The 20,694-nt window shown below is 40.8% G+C and overlaps 1 protein-coding gene across 1 annotated transcript; it reads right to left on the bottom strand.

Moving 5' to 3' along the window:
* Positions 1–2,011: 2,011 nt before the first annotated feature.
* Positions 2,012–16,599, bottom strand: txnl1 (thioredoxin-like 1). Its single transcript, XM_010769930.1, has 8 exons — positions 16,320–16,599; positions 14,979–15,075; positions 13,714–13,887; positions 4,746–4,868; positions 4,546–4,615; positions 4,203–4,375; positions 2,358–2,462; positions 2,012–2,263 (listed from the first exon to the last, which is right to left on the bottom strand). The coding sequence occupies exons 1-8, from the start codon at positions 16,415–16,417 to the stop codon at positions 2,234–2,236; spliced, it is 870 nt and encodes a 289-aa protein (XP_010768232.1). The 5' UTR covers positions 16,418–16,599; the 3' UTR covers positions 2,012–2,233.
* Between the last annotated feature and the right edge of the window lie 4,095 nt (positions 16,600–20,694).

Below are 20,694 nucleotides of genomic sequence, written 5' to 3'. Positions count from 1 at the left end.
TTTCGATGCTCTGTCCAGGCTGTTGTCCCGCACTCGACGTGTGTGTCAGGCCGTCTCGAGGACTCCGGCGTTGGCAAACGTGGGAAAAAGTTTCAGGCCGGATCGGACCAATGTCTTTAAGTTACAGCAGTAACACAAACATTGTGTTTGATGAGCATGGCAACGGCATTTGATGACATCCCATAATTGGCGTAGAGCTGTTGAGGGCCAGACCATTAGCCATCATCTGAAGTCTGGTGCCGTTTGGACGATTTTCCATTGAGTTACGACAACACCAGGTTTTTTGGCGAGGGATGCGTTGCCATGGCAACGGCATATGATGACATCCCATAATTGGCGTAGAGCTGTTGAGGGCCAGACCATTAGCCATCATCTGAAGTCTGGTGCCGTTTGGACGATTTTCCATTGAGTTACGACAACACCAGGTTTTTTGGCGAGGGATGCGTTGCCATGGCAACGGCATATGATGACATCCCATAATTGGCGTAGAGCTGTTGAGGGCCAGACCATTAGCCATCATCTGAAGTCTGGTGCCGTTTGGACGATTTTCCATTGAGTTAGGACAACACCGTGTTTCATGGCGAGGGATGCGTTGCCATGGAAACGGCATATGATGACATCCCATAATTGGCGTAGAGCTGTTGAGGGCCAGACCATTAGCCATCATCTGAAGTCTGGTGCCGTTTGGACGATTTTCCATTGAGTTACGACAACACCAGGTTTTTTGGCGAGGGATGCGTTGCCATGGCAACGGCATATGATGACATCCCATAATTGGCGTACAGCTGTTGAGGGCCGGACCATTAATGATAGTCTGAAGTCTGGTGCCGTTTGGATGATTTTCCGTTGATTTACGACAATACTGGGTTTTTTGGCGAAGGACGCGTTGCCATGGCAACGGCACATGAGGACATCCCATAATTGACATAGAACTGTTGAGGGCCGGACCATGAGCCATCATCTGAGGTCTGGTGCTGTTTGGACCATTTTCATAGGAGTAACAGCGACACCATCTTTCATGGCGAGGGATCTGTTGCCATGGCAACGGCATATGATGACATCCCATAATTGACAGAGCTGTTGAGGGCCGGACCATTAGCCATCATCTGAAGTCTGGTGCCGTTGGACGATTTTCCATTTAATTAGGACAACACCAGGTTTTCTGGCGAGGGATGCGTTGCCATGGCAACGACATTTGGTGAAATCTCCTCAAAACAGAAATTTTGAAATTTGAGACGTATGCTTTTGCTCTGGCCGGACAATTTTTTGGTGCTTGAAATGAACCGGATTCCGGAGCTAAGACGCTGCTCCGCTGTGGTGTAAACAGGAAAACCCGGTGCTTTTCAAGCTCCAGCTCCGAACCGGCCCTGAAACACCGTTGGTGTGAATGAGGCCTCTGAGGCGTGAAGGAAGTCCAGAAGACGTCACAGATGACCCGATGCTTTTCCAGCACCCGCGCGGCTGATATTAGCGCCACCTCGATTTACGACTTTGTTGTTATCTCCTGTATTTTTGATATAAGCCTGATGTTTTTTGCTGCTCCGGTGAGCAACATACCCCATGTGTGTGACTTAAAGCATATCCTTTGTATGTGATTTAAATATGTTCCTAACACTGCGAATCAAAACCGCTAAGCTAAAAGCGGCTAATGTTTGGCGAGATGATGTTTAGTAGTCTCATTTAGTCACAAGTTAGCAGCTGCTGTTTTTATGACAAATAGAAGCTCAGATATTAGCCAGTGGGATATTTGCTGACTCTTAAAACACGTGAAAATCTTTAGAGCTCGTGTTCCCCCAGACCTTATTTCAGGCTTCTAAACAAAAACACGTTTTACTTCAAGACAAGGGAACAGGAAGTGGCACAACACTAACTCATCTCCTGGTTTAGGGGAAAATTAATTCACCAATCTGTTATTACTACTATTCTATACATTATTTTACACAAAATGCTACCATCTATCTGACAATACTAGCTTTTACCCCCCCCCCACAGAAAGCAGACACAACGCACATGCCTTTGAAAAAGGATTGTGTTTTATTTACAGTGACTTTCATCAGAATTACAATACAAATCATTTATAGAACCAGTCTCCACATACGGAGAATTTATATCAGAGCTTGAGGAGGTGAGCTGGATGCTGTGTGTGTGTGTGTGTGTGTGTATGTCAACTTTGGCAGAGGGAAAGTCCTTGGATGTATCTGCAGCCTCCTCTTCCTCCCCTTATTTCATCTGCTCAGTGACTCTCTCCTTTCTTTCCCACAACCTAGTAACAAAATAAAAGGATCGTCAGCAATTGCAACGCACTCATAAACACACCTGAACAAAAACAAATGTAGTTATGGCTAATGGGCACGTACCCTCTTAAAATCGCTCATGTTGGTGGCCTGTACTGGAGTGCCAATGAAGGTCAGATAGTTGATTTTTGTCGTCTCCTCGTCTCCTTGGTTTGATTTGATGAACATCTGATAACGGGGGGAAAAAAGACAAACACCATCAGTAAACCCACCCTTTACTTCTGGAGTGGTTCAGACTGAGAACCCGTTTTTTGTCTTTCAATTGAAGCGGCACGAGCTCCCAGCCTCAAGACAGAGCAACAACATTTCATGGGGAGAACAGAAATGTGTTGCAGGAGCACGAGCTGTGACATACATGTGACATTTTTCCATTATTCACCATACTATGAATTATGACCCATTTACTATCATTGTCTTTTTTAACCATGAAAATCTGTTGAAAGATTGTTTGTTAGTTGTCCACTTACTATCATTGTGTTAACAAGCACTTACTCATTCAAATCATTTATGTGGGTCATTCCAAAACTGGAGGGCATTTCTGTCCCACCTAAACTTCCAATCATCCATGCCCAAAATGCTCAAACATGCACTTGGTGTGCGTGCTTTTTTTGCTATTAAGTTGTTGATATAAGTCTCTAGTAATGGTCAAAGCTATTTCTTATATCATAAATGTATTGTATCTGTTAGGCCTAGTCGGTTATTTCACACTGAAGGTGTGTCCCACACAGTGGTGACTGTGTCGGTGAGGCACAGCCCCACCTAGTGTCAGCAGAAAGTAATGCAAATAATAATTCCAAAGATATGCAAAAAGAATACATGTTAAAATATATTTTAAGATCATGTTTAGTCATCCGATTCGTCTGTACATTGCTGTTTCAGTCTGTGTTCTTCTAATTAGAGTCCACAGTGTGCCTATTGAGCGAAGTGGGGCAAGCCCCTCTCTCTGCTGTCAAAGTGAATGCTGTAAAAACTGCACATGCTCAGAGTATTTCTCTATTCAATGTGTGCGGCAAAAAAATAATCACCAGTGGGGCAAAGTGCTGGCAACCCCACCAAAACGTCATTTCATAGTTCAGAGCTGATTGGCTGTAAGTACGTGTGCCACGAAAAGTGTTGTGAAGAGGAGACGAGAGAGAGAAGCGTGTCGCGATTAAAATCAGTAAATGAATGAAGTTGACCATCTACTTCAGCTTTGGTAAGTTCATTTTATGTCATATCTTTTGTTGATCGTCTGTGTTTTACCTATAGGCTATTGCTCTGCTGGATCGATTGATATTGTGACCTCGTGATGAGTGTCTGTGTTTTCCTTATATCCCCCCCCCCCTTCTCTCTATCGGAACCATGGATAGCCACAGCTATTTGTTTACGTGTTTAAAAAAGCACCAGAAGCTTATATATACACATTTAAGTTGTTCGTGCCCCACCACTTTTGTACACTGGTCCAACAACATGTGCACAACCCTTACTGAAACCCATTAAGTTTGGCAGAGGAAGTAAAAACTGTAAGTCACATGACACAGAGGAAATTACATTATCAAGCCACGTGCTACTCTCTTATATTTTTTGAATCTTTACAGTCTTGAACGAGTGTAAACAACGCAACTCTGCTACTCATATTATCAGAATAAGATAAAAAAAGATCTTTCTTTAGTTAAATTCTAGTTTGTCCTTGCCTTTAAAGTAGCATTACATTTTGCAAATAGCATGAACTCTTATGGTTAAAGCTAAAATAAGCTTTCATTTGCAGCCCTGTTTCTATGATTAAAGTAGTGACAGTTACAGCAGCTGTCATGAGGACACGATAAACTGGTGGGACACGAGATGGTCGGCTACCAGTCCAGCCAATGTATTATTATGATTATTATTAAACACGGACATTATTCAGTAATGTTGGTAAACCGTCCTTACCGTCACACTCTGTACGTTCTGAAACTTGACGTAGCGCAGAGGAATCAAACCGTCCTCTTTGTAGTCTTCCTCCGACAGCTCCAGAGCCTGAGTGGCTTCACTCCTCTCGGCATCGTCGAAACTCATCGACCGAGGGAGGTTAATGAACACCTTCACCACCTTAGGGGCTTGGGCTGAAGGGGGGAGGGAGTGAGAGGAAAAGGTGGAAGGAGGGATAGAAAGGGAGGAAGGAGAGGATGTAAGTTAGCAGGGAACTCCATTTTTTTTTCTAAATTGCAATATCCCCAGATGAAAATGAATAGAGTTTAAGAATACAAGTGGAAATCGTGAATAAAAAACTCACCAAAGTCTGAGGAGACTAGCTTCATAGAGAAGAGCTTCACAGGCTGGTTGAAAGCGATAGTTATCAGCAACTAGGCAAGAAGAAAGGACAAAAAAAGACATGTAAGACAAAATACCATGAAACCCAGACGTGGGGGGTTACCATGGATTTTGAAGGATGGAGAATATTTTTAAAGCCTTCTGAAAGTGTGAAGCTCGTACCTGTTCATCACAGTCAGACTCCATGTAGGAGGAGTCTTTGATTAAGCAGTTATCGAAGCCACAGTCGTCGCTCTCGTTGAGGCACTCGCAGCCCGTTTTGTTGACAAAAGGCATGAGGTCCATCTGATAAAACAAAGAAGAAAGGAATACGCTTCTGGCTCTACGGTTTTTTTTCAACCAGGAAAATCTGTTGAAACATTGTTGTTAGTTAATTATAATTTACATTTGACTAGGCCTAACAGATAACGCGTGAGTTACAATACATTGTTTCATTTAGGCATGAATAATAGTCTTATTTTGGAGTTAATGCTCAAGTCTCATAGTGCTGTTTTCGGGAGAGACACAACAGCACCAAGAATATACACTGAACAAAAATATAAATGCAACACTTTTGTTTTTGCTCCCATTTTTCATGAGATGAACTCAAAGATCTAAAACATTTTCTATATACACAAAATAACCATTTCTCTCAAATATTGTTCACAAATCTGTGATAGTGAGCACTTCTCCTTTGCCGAGATAATCCATCCCACCTCACAGGTGTGGCATATCAAGATGCTGATTAGACAGCATGATTATTGCACAGGTGCGCCTTAGGCTGGCCACAATAAAAGGCCACTCTGAAACGTGCAGTTTTGCTTTATTGGGGGGGTCTGGGGGGGGTCCGAAAACCCTAGGGTTAAACCCTAACATGTCACCCATCTCCTTCGCATAGAGTTGATCAGGTTGTTTGTTGATTGTGGAATGTTGGTCCACTCCTCTTCAATGGCTGTGCAAAGTTGCTGGATATTGGCAGGAACTGGAACACGCTGTCGTATACGCCGATCCAGAGCATCCCAAACATGCTCAATGGGTGACATGTTAGGGTTAGGGTTTAATAAAACCTGGATTGCTATAATAATTTTTTTTTTTTTAAGAGTGGGGGGTTTAGGAAATGTTGATTGGCTTCTTATGAATCGNACAGTATACCGTTGGGTTGAAAAGCAAACTGCCTGCAGTTTGCTTTTCATACTGGAACAAGAAAGCAGCGGAGAAGTAACGGGGCAGAAAGCCTCCTTTTTACGCAGCGGTCCAGACATAGACATCAAACGGCAAAGCATATTCAGTGTGCAGTTCCTTTGGCATTAGGGCAGGGATATCTAGATACTTTCCAAGGTTTGACATAATGAATTGTGCTACTTTTAAAGCAAGCAACGATGTTTTCAAATCTGTAATCAAAGAGGTCCGCAAAAACACTAGCGACCAATCAGATTGCTTGATTTGACTTGTCAGTTTTATAAATATATTTAAATTTCTTCCGTTACGAAACAAACTTACAAAGCATAAGATGGAAACATTTAAGATTAACTTCGACNTCCTTTTTACGCAGCGGTCCAGACATAGACATCAAACGGAAAAGCATATTCAGTGTGCAGTTCCTTTGGCATCAGGGCAGGGATATCTAGATACTTTCCTGGAAAGTATCTAGATATCCCTGCCCTGATGCCAAAGGAACTGCACACTGAATATGCTTTTCCGTTTGATGTCTATGTCTGGACCGCTGCGTAAAAAGGAGGGTTTCTGCCCCGTTACTTCTCCGCTGCTTTCTTGTTCCAGTTTGAAAAGCAAACTGCAAGCAGTACATCACGGCTAAGAACCAATCAGATAGCTTGATTTGACTTGTCCGTTTTATAATTCTTATTATGCCATCTCTAAGCGGTTGACCAATCACAACAGAGCCGGCCAGCTAACCAATCAGAGCAGAATATGAAGATGAGCATTATATGTTATACAAAAGTAATATCGTCAAAATGTACTCAAAATGTCAAAAGTAATCATTATGCGTAATAGCTCTTTTCAAAGTATTAAATGATCACAGAATATTATATAATTGTGTTATGAGTAGAGACACTAAATACTGATATGAACCTGAAACTAAGCATACTCTTTAAGTCATTGTGCAGTTATTGTAATCTCGTTTTGCCACACTGCTACAACGTCCACATTGTTATGGTTTGCATTTTTAAGTCATATTTTTACCATTGATTTTGAAAGTCGTGCATACTCAGCATATTCCATCCAGTTTCTTTCTTGCTTAACGCAGTGAATATCCCGCGGCAGTGCATTGTATGAGCTTCAAATATAGGCTGCCTGTTGATGAAAGGATACTCTGTCGAAGCTGATGATGAGTTGAACGCCACAAACAATCAATGGCTGTGTGCAGAGAAATAATTTGATGATTTTCAGTGCACTTTGACAATAATTACCCGGGGGTTATACAGTAAACTTCTATAGTTGTTCCTCCTGGCAACACAATCTGCTGTAGCTCGACTCTGAAAAAGTAAATCAATAGTCCTGAAACTCCGTAATTGCTACTAGAATGGGAGCCTAAAATCCATCATCCAAAATGTGTAGCTAATTAGTTTCATTTAACTCAAATGTGTCTGTGGGTGAGTCATGGGGAAAGAGTGTGTCACCGTCTCCAAAGTAGCAAGATAAATGACCTTTGAACCACAAAAAGACCCAGAGAGAGTCTGGTCTGAGGAGAAGGATGGAGGGCTCATTATTCTCTTTGCTCTGTCACTCTCAGTGGCTTCAATGACACCAAGGACTCTGTAATTCCCTTTCAGTCTCTCCCTCAGACTCACTAAGAGCCAAACAGACAAAAATAGAGAGGGAGGAGAAGGCTGGGGGAAAACAGCGACGGGTGAACTGAGGCAAGATAAGGCGCCCATTGGACAGAAATGAAAAAAAAGAAATAGCAACACTGCGACAGCGTGCTATAAGACGACAGGCGTGGGGGAGCGAATCATTTGCGAGGATGACAGCGTGAGATAGGGGGGAGTGTTAATGAGGATCTCAGGGTGGGTGAGCCTCTTGGTGAGAGTCCAGAAATGGCTTTATTTAAAATGTAGACGGGATCAATTGGGCCTCCTAATGCGGCACAACGAGATAGCATCCCCCCGGCAAGAAAGGGTCAAGCACTCAGCTTCAGGGCTTAATTTGACTTAATAATGCCGTCCTGACTTCAGAGAAATGCCTCGCATATGCCGTCGCCGATGCATACGGCATCAATGGATAAAAGCCAATTTGTCTTTGAGTGCTGATAGCTCTTTCTTTCCCCTCTCTCTCTCTCTTCCTCTTTTTCTGAATAAGTGCAATGAGTTTGTTGTTATGGAGGTGGCTGCCAGGCAACGGAACATGTGTATTACACCGACTAAAATGGCTATTGTTGCTTTGTTCTCATGCATCTCACAAAAAGGCAGGCCGGGATGCAGCAGTGAAATAAGCTAACGTTCAGGATGCACGTTCAAAGCGGCACTAATTAATATTTTGTTTATTAACCAACAAATCAAGTCACTAGTTAATGTAAAAAGGGTTGCTTATAGTGACACATCTACATAGAAATGCAACCCCCATGCAGATATAGGCTGACTTTTTGCCCTCTTACAGTTGGATTAATGCTGCATTTAATTCAGCTCTTTTTTCTGCAAAGCATATTCTGATAAACCCCACTGGAGCTCACCAAATTAAGACGGGTTAAATAAGTGGTAGCTAGTGAAGAAAATGGAGCTTGTAGCAGTTTAAGAGTCAGATATATCTCTCAGGAGACAACACCAGAATTAAAAAGGTTAAAAGTAAACGGACGCCAACTGAATAATGTAGCTCTGTGTCCACTGGATGTTTACATAGATAATTGCTTGCTAACGCCATGACATCCAGGCAAAAACAGGCCGTGTGTTTATGAGATATTTAGCATTTTCTTTGTCCCAAGTGGCAATAAATCAATACAGATTTGAACTGGGGCTAATAGATAGATAAATAATGCATCATTTTCTGTTTCATGCAAAAGAAGGGTTGACTTTATTATTTTCTTTTCACCCTGGAAATGGGTGCATGTACACTGAACAAAAATATAAACGCAACACTTTTGTTTTTGCTCCCATTTTTCATGAGATGACACCCTCAAAGACCTATCTAAAACATTTTCTTTATACACAAAATAACCATTTCTCTCAAATATTGTTCAAAAATCTGAAAAGATCTGTGATAGTGAGCACTTCTCCTTTGAAGAGATAATCCATCCCACCTCACAGGTGTGGCATATCAAGATGCTGATTAGACAGCATGATTATTGCACAGGTGNTCAATTTAAGCAGGCATTTTCCACTATAGTGGCCATATACAGAAAAAACAAAGGCAGATCACTCCATTAGAATGAGAGGTATAGTTGCCAATATATACCTATACAGTTCAACAAAAATCAATCAAATGTTAGGTAAATAACACACTTGATAACTTGAAATATGCTTATGAAAACTAAAGGCCTAACATCACAGTTAACATCGAGCAGCCTCTACATAAAGGGTTTCATTTATTTTGTTAGTCGCAAACGAGACGCCGGGTGTAAATAGAATTGTAGCTACAGTAAGGGCGGAGCCACCGCAGGGTGGCTTCTCGAATGTCAACGGAAAAGGATCCTCAGAGGCCACTATTTCGAAGGAGCTAATCGAACCCAGCCGAAGGAAGCTGTTCGCAATGTCCAGGATCCTTGAATTCACCGCGACGGACTGAATCCTCGTTGGCAAGAATTCGAGGCTGGCTGCATGTTGATTCCTCGGCGTCTTAAAATTACCCACAAATTCTTTGGCGCACGGGACGCCGATTTCCAAAACTTTGCGGAAATGGCTGAATCCAGGCAAAACACATTTAAATGCTAGTAGTTCTTTTTAGAGCAACTTTCCTCCTTGCCCTATCAGCGAGCCAGATTACAACGCCTGTAGTACTAATTGTAGTTCAGATGCATGGCTGGGAAAACATTTTTTGCCCGATGTGAAAAGTTACAACTGTAAGTTCAGGCTGGCAGGCCAACTTTAGAATCAACATGACAGATTATTCTGTAATGGCTGTTGAGTTTTGCCGCCGTGTGAACGCAAAACCGAACCCTTCTGAAAAATGAAACACTGAAAAACTGTCGTCCTGTGCGTACGCAGAGAGCGGACTATAGGTTTGAATGAGACCCTTAGAGCGTTTCGCACCTAAATAAATAATTAAAATAGAAACCTTCGTTTGAACGTTGCCTCCTTTTGTTGATATTGTGTGTATGCTAGCAATGGTGCACCAAATATGTGTAAAAAGGTGGGGCAGACATCAAGTATCGATACTGAATATCAAATGTATTATTGATTGGTGATTGGTGCGATTTTCTATTTTCTTATGCTGCTTATCCCTCCAGGACTTTTTCAAGGCTGCAAACTAGAAGGAAGAACGTTTTTATGTACGTTTAGTGTTCTGTCCTGGAGAGATGATCGTTAACAAAATACAGGTAGCCAAGTAACATCTTGCAAAAATCAGTTATGATCTCAAACAGTTCAATTTAAGGCGGGGCCTTGCATATGACACCCCACACCTGCAGCACTTGCTAGCCTTTCCATTCTTCATGCTCCGAATGCGTAGGACGGGTTTCTCAAATCTTCGAGTAAAACTGCTCCAGAGCCACTATTTCAAGCATACTACGTCATCGAGTGCCGCCGAAGTACTGTTCCAATCTCCAGCATACTTGGAATTCTACCGAGCCCGGCGTACTTCGTTTGGAGAAATTTTGAGGCTGCACATGTGTAGACTCCGCGGTCTTAAAATCCCCACAATGCTTTGCGCACGGACCAATTTCCCCAAATCTGTGGCGGAAAATGTAGGGCGGGGCCTCTCATATGAAGCACACTTGCTAGCCTCTTTGTTTTCCGAATGCCAGGAAGTATTCTTGCCTCGCTTCTGAAGCAAGACGCTCGGAAGACATGTGCTACCAAGCAAGCGTACTCGAGATTAAGAAACACCCACGGATTCTTGCCTAGCCTCTGAAGGACCTGACTCGGAAGGACATGTCCTACCAAGGAAGCATCCTCGACTTTGAGAAACAGCCCCCGTTGTAAATAGCATTGTTAGCTACGGACACCCGGGTGTAAATAGCTGCCAAATAAATAACTGCAGGAAATTCAGGGATGCTTTAAGTCTTGTAGAAAGGAACAGTCACAGTCACAGCGAGTTATTTGCTTTACATCTGTAGGTTTATTAGTGTGTCTTGAACGTGTCTCACTCGCCATGAAGGTAAACAAAGCTTTGTGTGCTGTAAAAAACACCACTCGAGTGGTCATAAGTACTCACACAATAATTGGAAGAATCCCCAATCTGTTCGTTTCTATTTCACACTACCTTAAAAGATTAAATGCATGAAATTAAAGAATGAACAGAGTGACATTTCTCCATAACAAGTAGATATTTAATATTCTGCTCTCTAAGAGATCCCCGGCAGGTATTTTCTTCAGTTCATCTCTCCACAGGGGAGTCAGTATGAACTCATTATGGACACAGCGCCAGGAGATGATGTAACGATGGCTTCATTGCATAACATTTGTGTAACATTCTTGCACTTCTGTAGTCAGAGCACAGACTCCTACAGAGGGCTGTTATATACAGTCATCATTTATGAAACACAGGGTTCCTGTATTTGCCAGTAGATGGTGTTTGGCTCCATTAATGACATTACTTTTGAAAAGAACTGCAGTGCAGGCGGGGATGAAACAAAGAAGACACCATCTGTTGTTCATGCATAACGCAAATGAACATGAAACTATGTTAGCGCTCAGAACACTGTGTTGCTTTCACACCATGAACATGAAGTCGTGCCACTGCAAACATGCTTAATTTAGTCTTCATCATATTACAGTAGCTGAGTGCTTGTTGCTTTGGTAAATCGTCATGAGTTCTGCCAATCAAACAGTGTTGGTGGTACCGTCAGTAATCTTTTCAGTTTGTTTTCTGATGAGTAATGGTAGTTAGATCATGCTACACTTTTATTCAAAACACTGCAGAAATGTAAAATGCAAATGCAGTGGAAAAAATACCCAAATTCAAAAACTGTCCATGCACTGAGTATAAGTTGAATGTAACAATGCAGGTGTATTCATTTATACATTGGGCTCGGCTCAAAGGAACTTGGCTTTGTAGCTAAAGGGTTGTCGGTATAAGTCCCAATCCCAAAGAAATAACCCAAAAAAAAATATATATATACGAGTGTGGACTGGTAGCTGCAGTGGTGCCAGTTCATTACATCAAATCATCAAATCAAAGTGTATTTCTATAGCACAACATCACATCACACGCGTGTCCCAGTTGGCTTTACAGATGAACAAAATACAAAATAAAAACAAGATGAAGTACCTTAAAGTGTAGGACAATCATAGGGTAATCTTAACCAAGCTCTATAGGCTTGATTAAAAAGGAGGGTCTTCCACACACTGATTTGGACACGGTCTGCCTCCCTAATAAAAACAGGCATCGAACCCCCAACTGCTCCCGGCAGCCTCTTCACGGTGGCACCTCTCTATAATGCACGTGTGTAAAGTATTTATTGTGTTTACTGTACTGTGTGTGAATTTAAAACTGAAACCTTAGGGTATTAGTAAACTTTCATCGTAATGGTGTCTTCTCATTCTCACACTAGTTCCCCTTCTGTGCATTTTCCCCTCACTCAGTCCACTGATCTTTTATTACATGTTACCATAACACCTTGTAAACAGCTGAAGGAACAGGATGCATGGATCTGAGGGGGGTAATGGGCCGTGACCCGTTAATCTGCTATTGAAGAAAGATTGATCTTTAATGGTTTATGTCGGGTTGTTTGCATCTGATGATGTGTAAAAGTGGCAAATGCTGCCTGGAGGAGCCTTCGCCTAATACTGAAACTACTTTGGTGTTTTAACTCCCGGGAATTATGGCTGACGCGCTATAAGATACCGTTAGTTTTCTTGCTTGAATGAAGAATCGGTAGGCTCGTTTCCAGTTGCAGCATAATACAATTAATTTGTTCTATTAATAATAATATAGCTCTTATACTAAACCGGACGGGACACGTAAATGAAAAAATGTCTACTTATTGTTATCTGATGATTTAACAAAAAACTGTTGACATGCTCAAACATTGTGCAACATTATATAGAGAAGGGACGATTCCTTAAATCAGCAAAACTAAAGCTGACATTGAGACACTGATCAGAAATAATGTAAGAGTACTGTAAACCGCATAATCTGAGTGTATTGAAGAGGTTATTTTATTTTATTATTTATTCTACTATTTCAACAATTAGACAATTTATACATCCGAGAAACAAACACAATTAGTAGAAGTGGGAAGGCAGAAAGCATATCTTATTCAGAGGTAGCCCTCCCGTTAGTCATCCTGTTGAAGGATAAAGAAAAAAGATAATTCTGTTATTCAATGCGCACACAGATAAACAAAATGCTATATACACATATAGATAAATATGTACACATATACGTACACTGAAAACCCTAGGGTTAAACCCTAACCCTAACCCTAACATGTCACCCATCTCCTTCGCATAGAGTTGATCAGGTTGTTGATTGTGGCCTGTGGAATGTTGGTCCACTCCTGTTCAATGGCTGTGCCAAGTTGCTGGATATTGGCAGGAACTGGAACACGCTGTGGTATACGCTGATCCAGAGCATCCCAAAAATGCTCAATGGGTGACATGTNATCCAGCAACTTCGCACAGCCATTGAAGAGGAGTGGACCAACATTCCACAATCAACAACCTGATCAACTCTATGCGAAGGAGATGGGTGACATGTTAGGGTTAGCCCTAACATGTCACCCATCTCCTTCGCATAGAGTTGATCAGGTTGTTGATTGTGGAATGTTGGTCCACTCCTCTTCAATGGCTGTGCGAAGTTGCTGGATATTGGCAGGAACTGGAACACGCTGTCGTATACGCCGATCCAGAGCATCCCAAACATGCTCAATGGGTGACATGTTAGGGTTAGGGTTTAATAAAACCTGGATTGCTATAATAATTTTTTTTTTTTTAAGAGTGGGGGGTTTAGGAAATGTTGATTGGCTTCTTATGAATCGTCATATGGATTCCTGCACATGTACAACCAAAAGCCTTCAGGAGGAATCGTGAAGACTTACGTATCCCTTTGGAATGTCTGAGTCCTCGCTGTTTCCGGGGTCGTTCTCCGTGTGCTGTTTGATCTTCTCCTCCAGACCCGCAGAGTCTGCCCCCTGGTACTGATCCACCCGGACCCGGTTCCTGAAGAACAAGAATGTCGGCGTGGCTGAGATGTTGTTCGCTGCCGCTGTTGCCTGAGAGAAAGAAAAAAGGTTTTATAAAATGTAAAAAATACAGCGTGCTGGATCTCCTGGCGTGCAGCTCTTTTTCCCCCCCATGGTTCACCGGCATCCCATTGGTGACTAGTGTCCATTTTAGGTTGCTGTTGAGCATGAACATCACTTCCTGTTGCTTTGACACAGGCTAATATGTTATTTTATTATCCTGAACTGCACACTGTAGTCTATATGACTGAATCCCACATGACATAATACTGAACAACACCAGTCCGGCAGTGGCTCAGTCAGTAGGGGCTTGGACTGGGAGCTGTAGGGTCACCGGTTCAAGTCCCCGACCAGACCTAAAATATGGAGTGTGAACTGCTACTTGGAGAGGACCCAGTTCACCTGCTGCTCTGCCGGGGTGCCCTTGAGCAAGGCACCGGACACCCCCTTCCCCCCTCACTCCCATTGCTCCCCGGGCGCTGTACAATAGCTGCCCACTGTTCCTAGTGCTAGACTCCTGGTAATACGATGGATGCAGAGAACAAATGTCACTGTGTGTGCTCATTACACATGGTGTTAAAAGAGGGTTTCATCCCTCCCAATTCTATTCTATGTTCAGACTACACTACATTTTCGGGAGATACCAGCATGATATGTATTTCCCTGATAGGTAAATAAAAACACCTTTCAAAGACAGCTTTCCCGTATAATAACATGTTGATGTTCGTTCAGTATCAGTGATTCCATTCGTCAGCATTTACCAAACTTCGGTCCTGATGTGCAGCGAAAATAATTCCCACCAAGCACAATGTGAAGTGTCTTAAATATAGCCTGAATAGGCGAGTCAGCACTCTGTGGTTATATTGAGGCTTGAAATTTTTACAGCCTCCTAAGTCCTAATAAGGGATTTCAGCAACATCAATCCCGGGTGGGCCAAACCGGCCAAAGTATCCTACGTTATCCCCAGATTCTCTCTTTGCTTTGTTTGATATTATTCAGTTTTATTTGATCTAAGAATAGGTAGGGCTAAAGCTGAGTAAGATTGTAAAGAGTTACTGCAATGGGGCTGACGGGACCCTGCTGGATGAAAACCATGTGGGTGATGCACAGATCAGACTTACCTGACAGACATGAACATCTACTTCGAGGAAGACGACGTGTGGGTGCTTGTTACTCAACATGTTGAAAGCTGGAGCTATTCTGACACAGGGCCGACACCTGAGGAGGCAGAGGACAGAGTCAGTGATCTGATCGAGAAAGATTTGCTAAAGCGACGAGTCAGTTAATCAACAATCAATAAGCTGTGAAAAAAAAACGTTACACATTATAATTAATTAATTATAAAGGTCTCTGCGTTGTTGGGTTGATTCACTGGTTAATAAGTCAAACAAATAAGAATTGAATAACAAATGTATTTAGGTACAGTTTAAGATACTTAGGTACACACAGAATTGAGTGATTACAATAAAAAGAACTGGTTATAACCTGACTAATTCTGGATTTTGAAGGCATGTTTTAAGACATGGGACTATAATATTTTGTCTGATGGTAACTTTATACATCACAACAGAACATAAACAAAAAAGCAATGAAATTATCAGCTGACCAACACAATATACATCTGCAAATAGCAGAAAGTTCCCAAGAAAGTGTGTTGTTCAGTGGCATTTCAATGTCACATTTTCATTAATAGTAAATGAAAACAGGACCTACATATTCATACATACAGCAGCTGAAGACCCATAAGGTGTTGCTACTGACACTTGATTCTACCTACAGAAACTATTTTGATAAACACCCATCCCTTTTTTTTCCAGAGCTTAGAAATAAGTCTTGTGATTACTCTGTTCTCAAATATTCCACATGGTATTTACAGTATACACAGAACAAACTTCTCAATTTCTAATATGTAAACAGAGAAATGTGACCTTTTCTGTTTACAGTTTCTATTCACTTTTAAATTAGACTTAATGTCACAGTTTTTTTCTTAACATTAAGATAAGACTTTATTTGTCCCAAAGGAAATGTTTATGCCTGAGTTACAAAGATACAATACACACAGCAGCACAATAATAGAAGTACCAATTAATAATAAAACTGTACACTATATGTGCAGTAAAAAAAAATATTAGACAACAAACTAAATGAAAATGAGATGGTCAAATAATGAATTGAAAACTGTAAACATTGCTCAACCCTTCACCATCCAAGTTACTGTAATACTGCTATGTCATTGTAAGCAATAGAGCTAGTTAGCATGCTAACAATAGCATGCTAACCTTGCTTTTCTTGTCATGAAACCAACTTCCACCTATCAGATAACGTAGCTATTTGGGGAGTGTCAGCTCCATAAAACACTTAAACGAAGAAGCTATGAATGTTTTCCAGTCATAAGTTGAAAGGAGAGACTATGTGCTAAGCCTAGCTAGCCGCTGGGCCTCGGTCTGGTGTGTTTAGCTTACCCAGCCATTGTGAACTTCACCACGGCGAGCCTGGAGCCGGCGGCCGCTAGCTCGGGCTGGAAGTCAGGGTCGCTACAGATCACTTTGACACCCACCATATTAGAGTTTGCAGCTGTGTTGTTAGTGGGTGCGGGTGATGTTCAAAGCAAAGAACTTGGTTATTAATAAAAAGTGTTTTGTTTTTAGCTTTCTGTCAGTAAATTAGCTAGCTAGCTGTTTTCGGAGCCACACGACAGTGAACTGACTCAGGATGTGGACTCCTGATTGGCTAATACACAACCGGAAAGGTGGGGTTCTTCTTCTTCTTCTTCTTCTTCTTCTTCTTCTTCTTCTTCTATTTTTTTTAATGGCGGTTGGAAAACGGCTTTTAGGTGTATTTACCGCCACCTGCTGGAATAGATTGTGGATCAGCACGGTATAACCCTAAATCCATATTCCTGTCCTTTTTCAAATGTAGCCCAATATCACAAATTGTACTTTCTTTTCACGGGGCTTTACAGAACATGAATACGCAGGAAATTCCCGGTTCTGTAAGATTTTTAAAAATATTTATTGAACAGAGAAGAGTCACTGTTTTTCTCCTCGCACTGTGTACAACTGGACAAAAAGCTTCAAAGTAAAAGGGGGACTGGTCAGAGGAATTGAAATAAAATATTATAGCAACTCAAAGATATTGTTAAAGACACGTGCACTTGTTGAAACTTTCAGAGCAATTGAAAGAACATTTGTTCATAATGTATCCACAGAATACAAGGATACCGAGCAAAACAACATTGTGTGAAACACGGACAGACACAGAAATTAATACATAATGTACAAATACATTACAGATATATAATGTGTGTTCGGTTTCATTCTCCACTTTAATTTTGGTATTCATACATTAATTTATAAATTTTTTCTTGTGCTTATTTATTCCTGTATTTATGTCCACATTTATTTACCCCTGTATTTTTTTTATTTTACTCATCGCGTGTTCTGTCCTCCAAGTGTATAAAGGTAGAAATTAACTCCAAATCGCATCACAGCAAGACCTATAGTTGGGTGTTTCTCATCTTAAAAACACATTGGTGGTCCAGAGGTCTTTGAATTGGTTCTTCAAGCAGGTGCTCGAGGTTCAACACCCAGGGGGGGGGGGGGGGGGACGACATCTGTTGTCTTCTGCTATGCTGATGTTACATCTGGAAAATTGTCCCCACCACTTTTTCTAACAAAGTGACTCCCATGGTTGTCACAATAGGATTCTCCTTTCCCTGATATGTGAACTTCTGCATTACATAAGCACACTTTTTGTGACCTTCCTCAAACCCCATACTGTGAAATCCTGTATCATTATTTTACATTTCCGCTTCATCTTCCGAAACTGCAAAACTCTTCTGCTTTTAATTCTGTAATTTGTCAAATGTTGTATTTTTGTTTTTGTATTTTTGTATTATATGTGTATTTGTTGACTTTTTATTTTATAGAAGTTTTTACAACCGTTTAAAAAAGATTTGCTCTTATTTTTCCAATTGTTTTCTCTTACTCTGTTTATCTATGCACCCAGGGTTGGGATGGTTACTTTAAAAATATGTTTCATTACAATATGTACCTGTTAAAAAGGTAATCAGTAACCTTATCTTAGTATTAAATCATTCAATGAACCTGATTACCTCAATATCAATTATTAAAGATTCAAGACAAAGAAATATCAATAAGATGTTTTTCACTTAAGTTTTACAGAACAATGTAACCCTATAGAAAAGAAGAAACCAATATATTTTGTTTAAAAGTTATTCCTATTCTCAGTGTGTGTTCCGATGTGGATCTTATTATATGAATTTCCATTTTAAAATGAATTGTATCGTTGCAATACTACCAGTTATCCCCATTTCAAAAACAACACAGTAATCTGGTACGTCTTTTTTATGTAACTGTAAGGGAATACAGATACAACACTTTTTTATTCTGATTATTTAATCCCATTACATGTAATCTAATACTCCCCTGTATGATATATATATATATATATATATATATATATGATATACAGAACTGCGGTCAACATGCAGTGGTGTAACCCTAAATTGCTCCTGTGGGTATTGTCCACAGTATTGATGTAGGCCTATTACAGGCACCCATAGAAACTGCAAGATGCTTACTTGCATATGTTGGGCAATTTGCACAAAAAGCACACGTTTACTGACTTTTGGCAAAATATTTGAATAATTTTGACAATTTTGTGACTTAAAGAGTTAATCCAAGTTACATTTTTTTAAATTCATTTTGTTAAAAGTATTTAAAGCTGTTTAATGAATGTAGTGGAGTAACATCACGTTATTTCCCTTTAAAATGTGCTTTTGGGACTCCATACCTCGATTCTGTTTTCTGTGAGATTATTTACCCTCAGTGATGCAGGTGTCACAATATTTCTCAAATCCTCCAGAGTTCCCTTGATAACTTGATAGATGTACATCAGCTCTTCGAACATCAGGATAGGTTCCAGATTTAGAAACCTCCTCCTGTATTCTTGAAGATTTTCACAAACATGAATTTGCATTGGGATATTGGTGCATAATTATAATTCGTTGCATTTATTTTAGCGCTTTTACAAGTGCTCAAGTCGCTTTACATTACATATCATACATGTAAATGTAACATAATTCAAATCTAAACTACCTCGCAGCAAAATGTCCCACATTGTCCCACACAAACTTACTCTTTGTCAGGTGGCATGTTGGCACCTTCTCGCCCAACCAGCAGCAGGAAGCGTCCCTATAAGTGACCACCTGGTTGAAATTAAGGATTCAATTACACGCCTTTACCTGCGCATCACGTGACAAGAACACCTCCGAGTCCGCGCGCTCACTTCCGCAGCTGCAGCCTCCCTGAATGTCACGCGTTTGTTTTTTAACCTGCTATTTATTGTTCTTTTAACGCTCGGCTTGTCGGACCGGTCCGGCAGGTTTTGTGCCGGGCAGAGCAGGTGAGGCGCCCGGTTAAAAAGAAGGGCGGGGAGCAGCCGCTGGAGCTCTGTACAAGCAGGAAGAAGAGGAAAACATGGTGCGGTGACAAAACGCCTCGGACACCGACTGAGAACAGGATACAACTTCATATACTGCCAAGGGACACGGGGTAAGTTACAGTTAAACATATAAATGTAAAGGCTTGTATTTTGCTTAGGGGTTTAATGGTGTAAAAAACACCGAGGGAGGATGCGTGTTTCACCTGGGCGGCTCAACCCCCCTTTCCTATCTCTGAAGAACTAATTTGGTTCCTAATAATGTTCACTGTTGAGGGCTTAATGCTAATGTCAGTCTCTATAGTGACTTGAAAATGCGTTTTTAAAGTTACTACTGCTTGAGTAAAATAGTTTCCAAACAAATAGGACATTTAGGGTAGAAAAAGTACTCCTTCATTACAATCAAACAGCCTAACAACCTACTTCATGACCTAGTTGAATATAACCGAGCGTTATAGCCGTTAGTTTTACCATTACTATTTAGCATACTAATTGAGGTAGGCCTACTTGTTCTTTACTTACTGAGTATTTCCATGTTGTGCTAGGCTAATTTGTACGTCTTCCACCCCACTACAGGTAAATAGTGTACTTTTACTCCACTCGATTTATTTAGTAAGTAACACTATCAATTATCATCAAAAAATATATTATATATTATTCAGAAGTATATTTTGAAGCCAATACTTTCTTACTTTAACGTAAGTAACATTTTGAATGCAGGCCTTTGCTTGTAACCGAGTATTACTGTTTGGTTCTATTTTGAACTAACTACAAGATCTAAATACTTCTTCTACCTCTGGCTAAATGCTAATTTCATTCTCCTTCTTGCCTTGAACATATGTTTTCAAAAATTCCATCAACATAGATCATTGAGGCAAAGAAACGCATCTCCTCCATTACAACCTACGTCATGACCTATCATTCAGCAGCCTTTCATTTAAAGCCTTTACATCGTACCATTATCACGTTGTACCCGACTGCATTAGTTTTTATTCTTGTAGCCTGTAAGTCTACCTACCTTACATTCCTAATAAAGTATAGGCTACTACATGCATCGTGGGAATTTGTTCTCCTCCTTCATCACCCTCATCTAAAAAATGTGTGACCTGATGCAAGTAAAATGTCATTGAATTTCGGTTCAGCTTATTTAGTTACTTCCTGATTACATTTTCTTTTTAAATGTGCCGATTTGGACACATTTTACTTAGTTATTCTAGTCCTATGCCTGCTCAACAACATTACACTTGTGACAGCTTTTTTAAATGGAAAGACACCTTATTGAAAAAGTATGAAAACCTATTAAATTGTAGGCACTGCTATTGAAAATGTGTCCCAATAGGCCTACTATCCAGCTCCATGGTTTCTGCTCCTGGC

The sequence above is a fragment of the Notothenia coriiceps genome, unplaced genomic scaffold (assembly GCF_000735185.1).
Source record: "Notothenia coriiceps isolate Sejong01 unplaced genomic scaffold, NC01 NC01_scaffold00008049, whole genome shotgun sequence".
NCBI classification, from domain to species: Eukaryota; Metazoa; Chordata; class Actinopteri; order Perciformes; family Nototheniidae; genus Notothenia; species Notothenia coriiceps.
Note: the sequence above shows the minus strand (reverse complement) of the source record. Positions and strands in the feature narration are given on the sequence as shown.

What these genes read in the sequence shown, in the direction of transcription:
- txnl1 (XM_010769930.1), bottom strand. Translation starts at nt 16,417, where the DNA reads ATGGTGGGTGTCAAAGTGATCTGTAGCGACCCTGACTTCCAGCCCGAG. An exon ending in AGTCTGACTGTGATGAACAG is followed by an intron (nt 4,616 to 4,745) that starts GTACGAGCTTCA and finishes CTTCTTGCCTAG; the next exon opens with TTGCTGATAACTATCGCTTT. An exon ending in AGAACGTACAGAGTGTGACG is followed by an intron (nt 2,463 to 4,202) that starts GTAAGGACGGTT and finishes CCCCGTTATCAG; the next exon opens with ATGTTCATCAAATCAAACCA.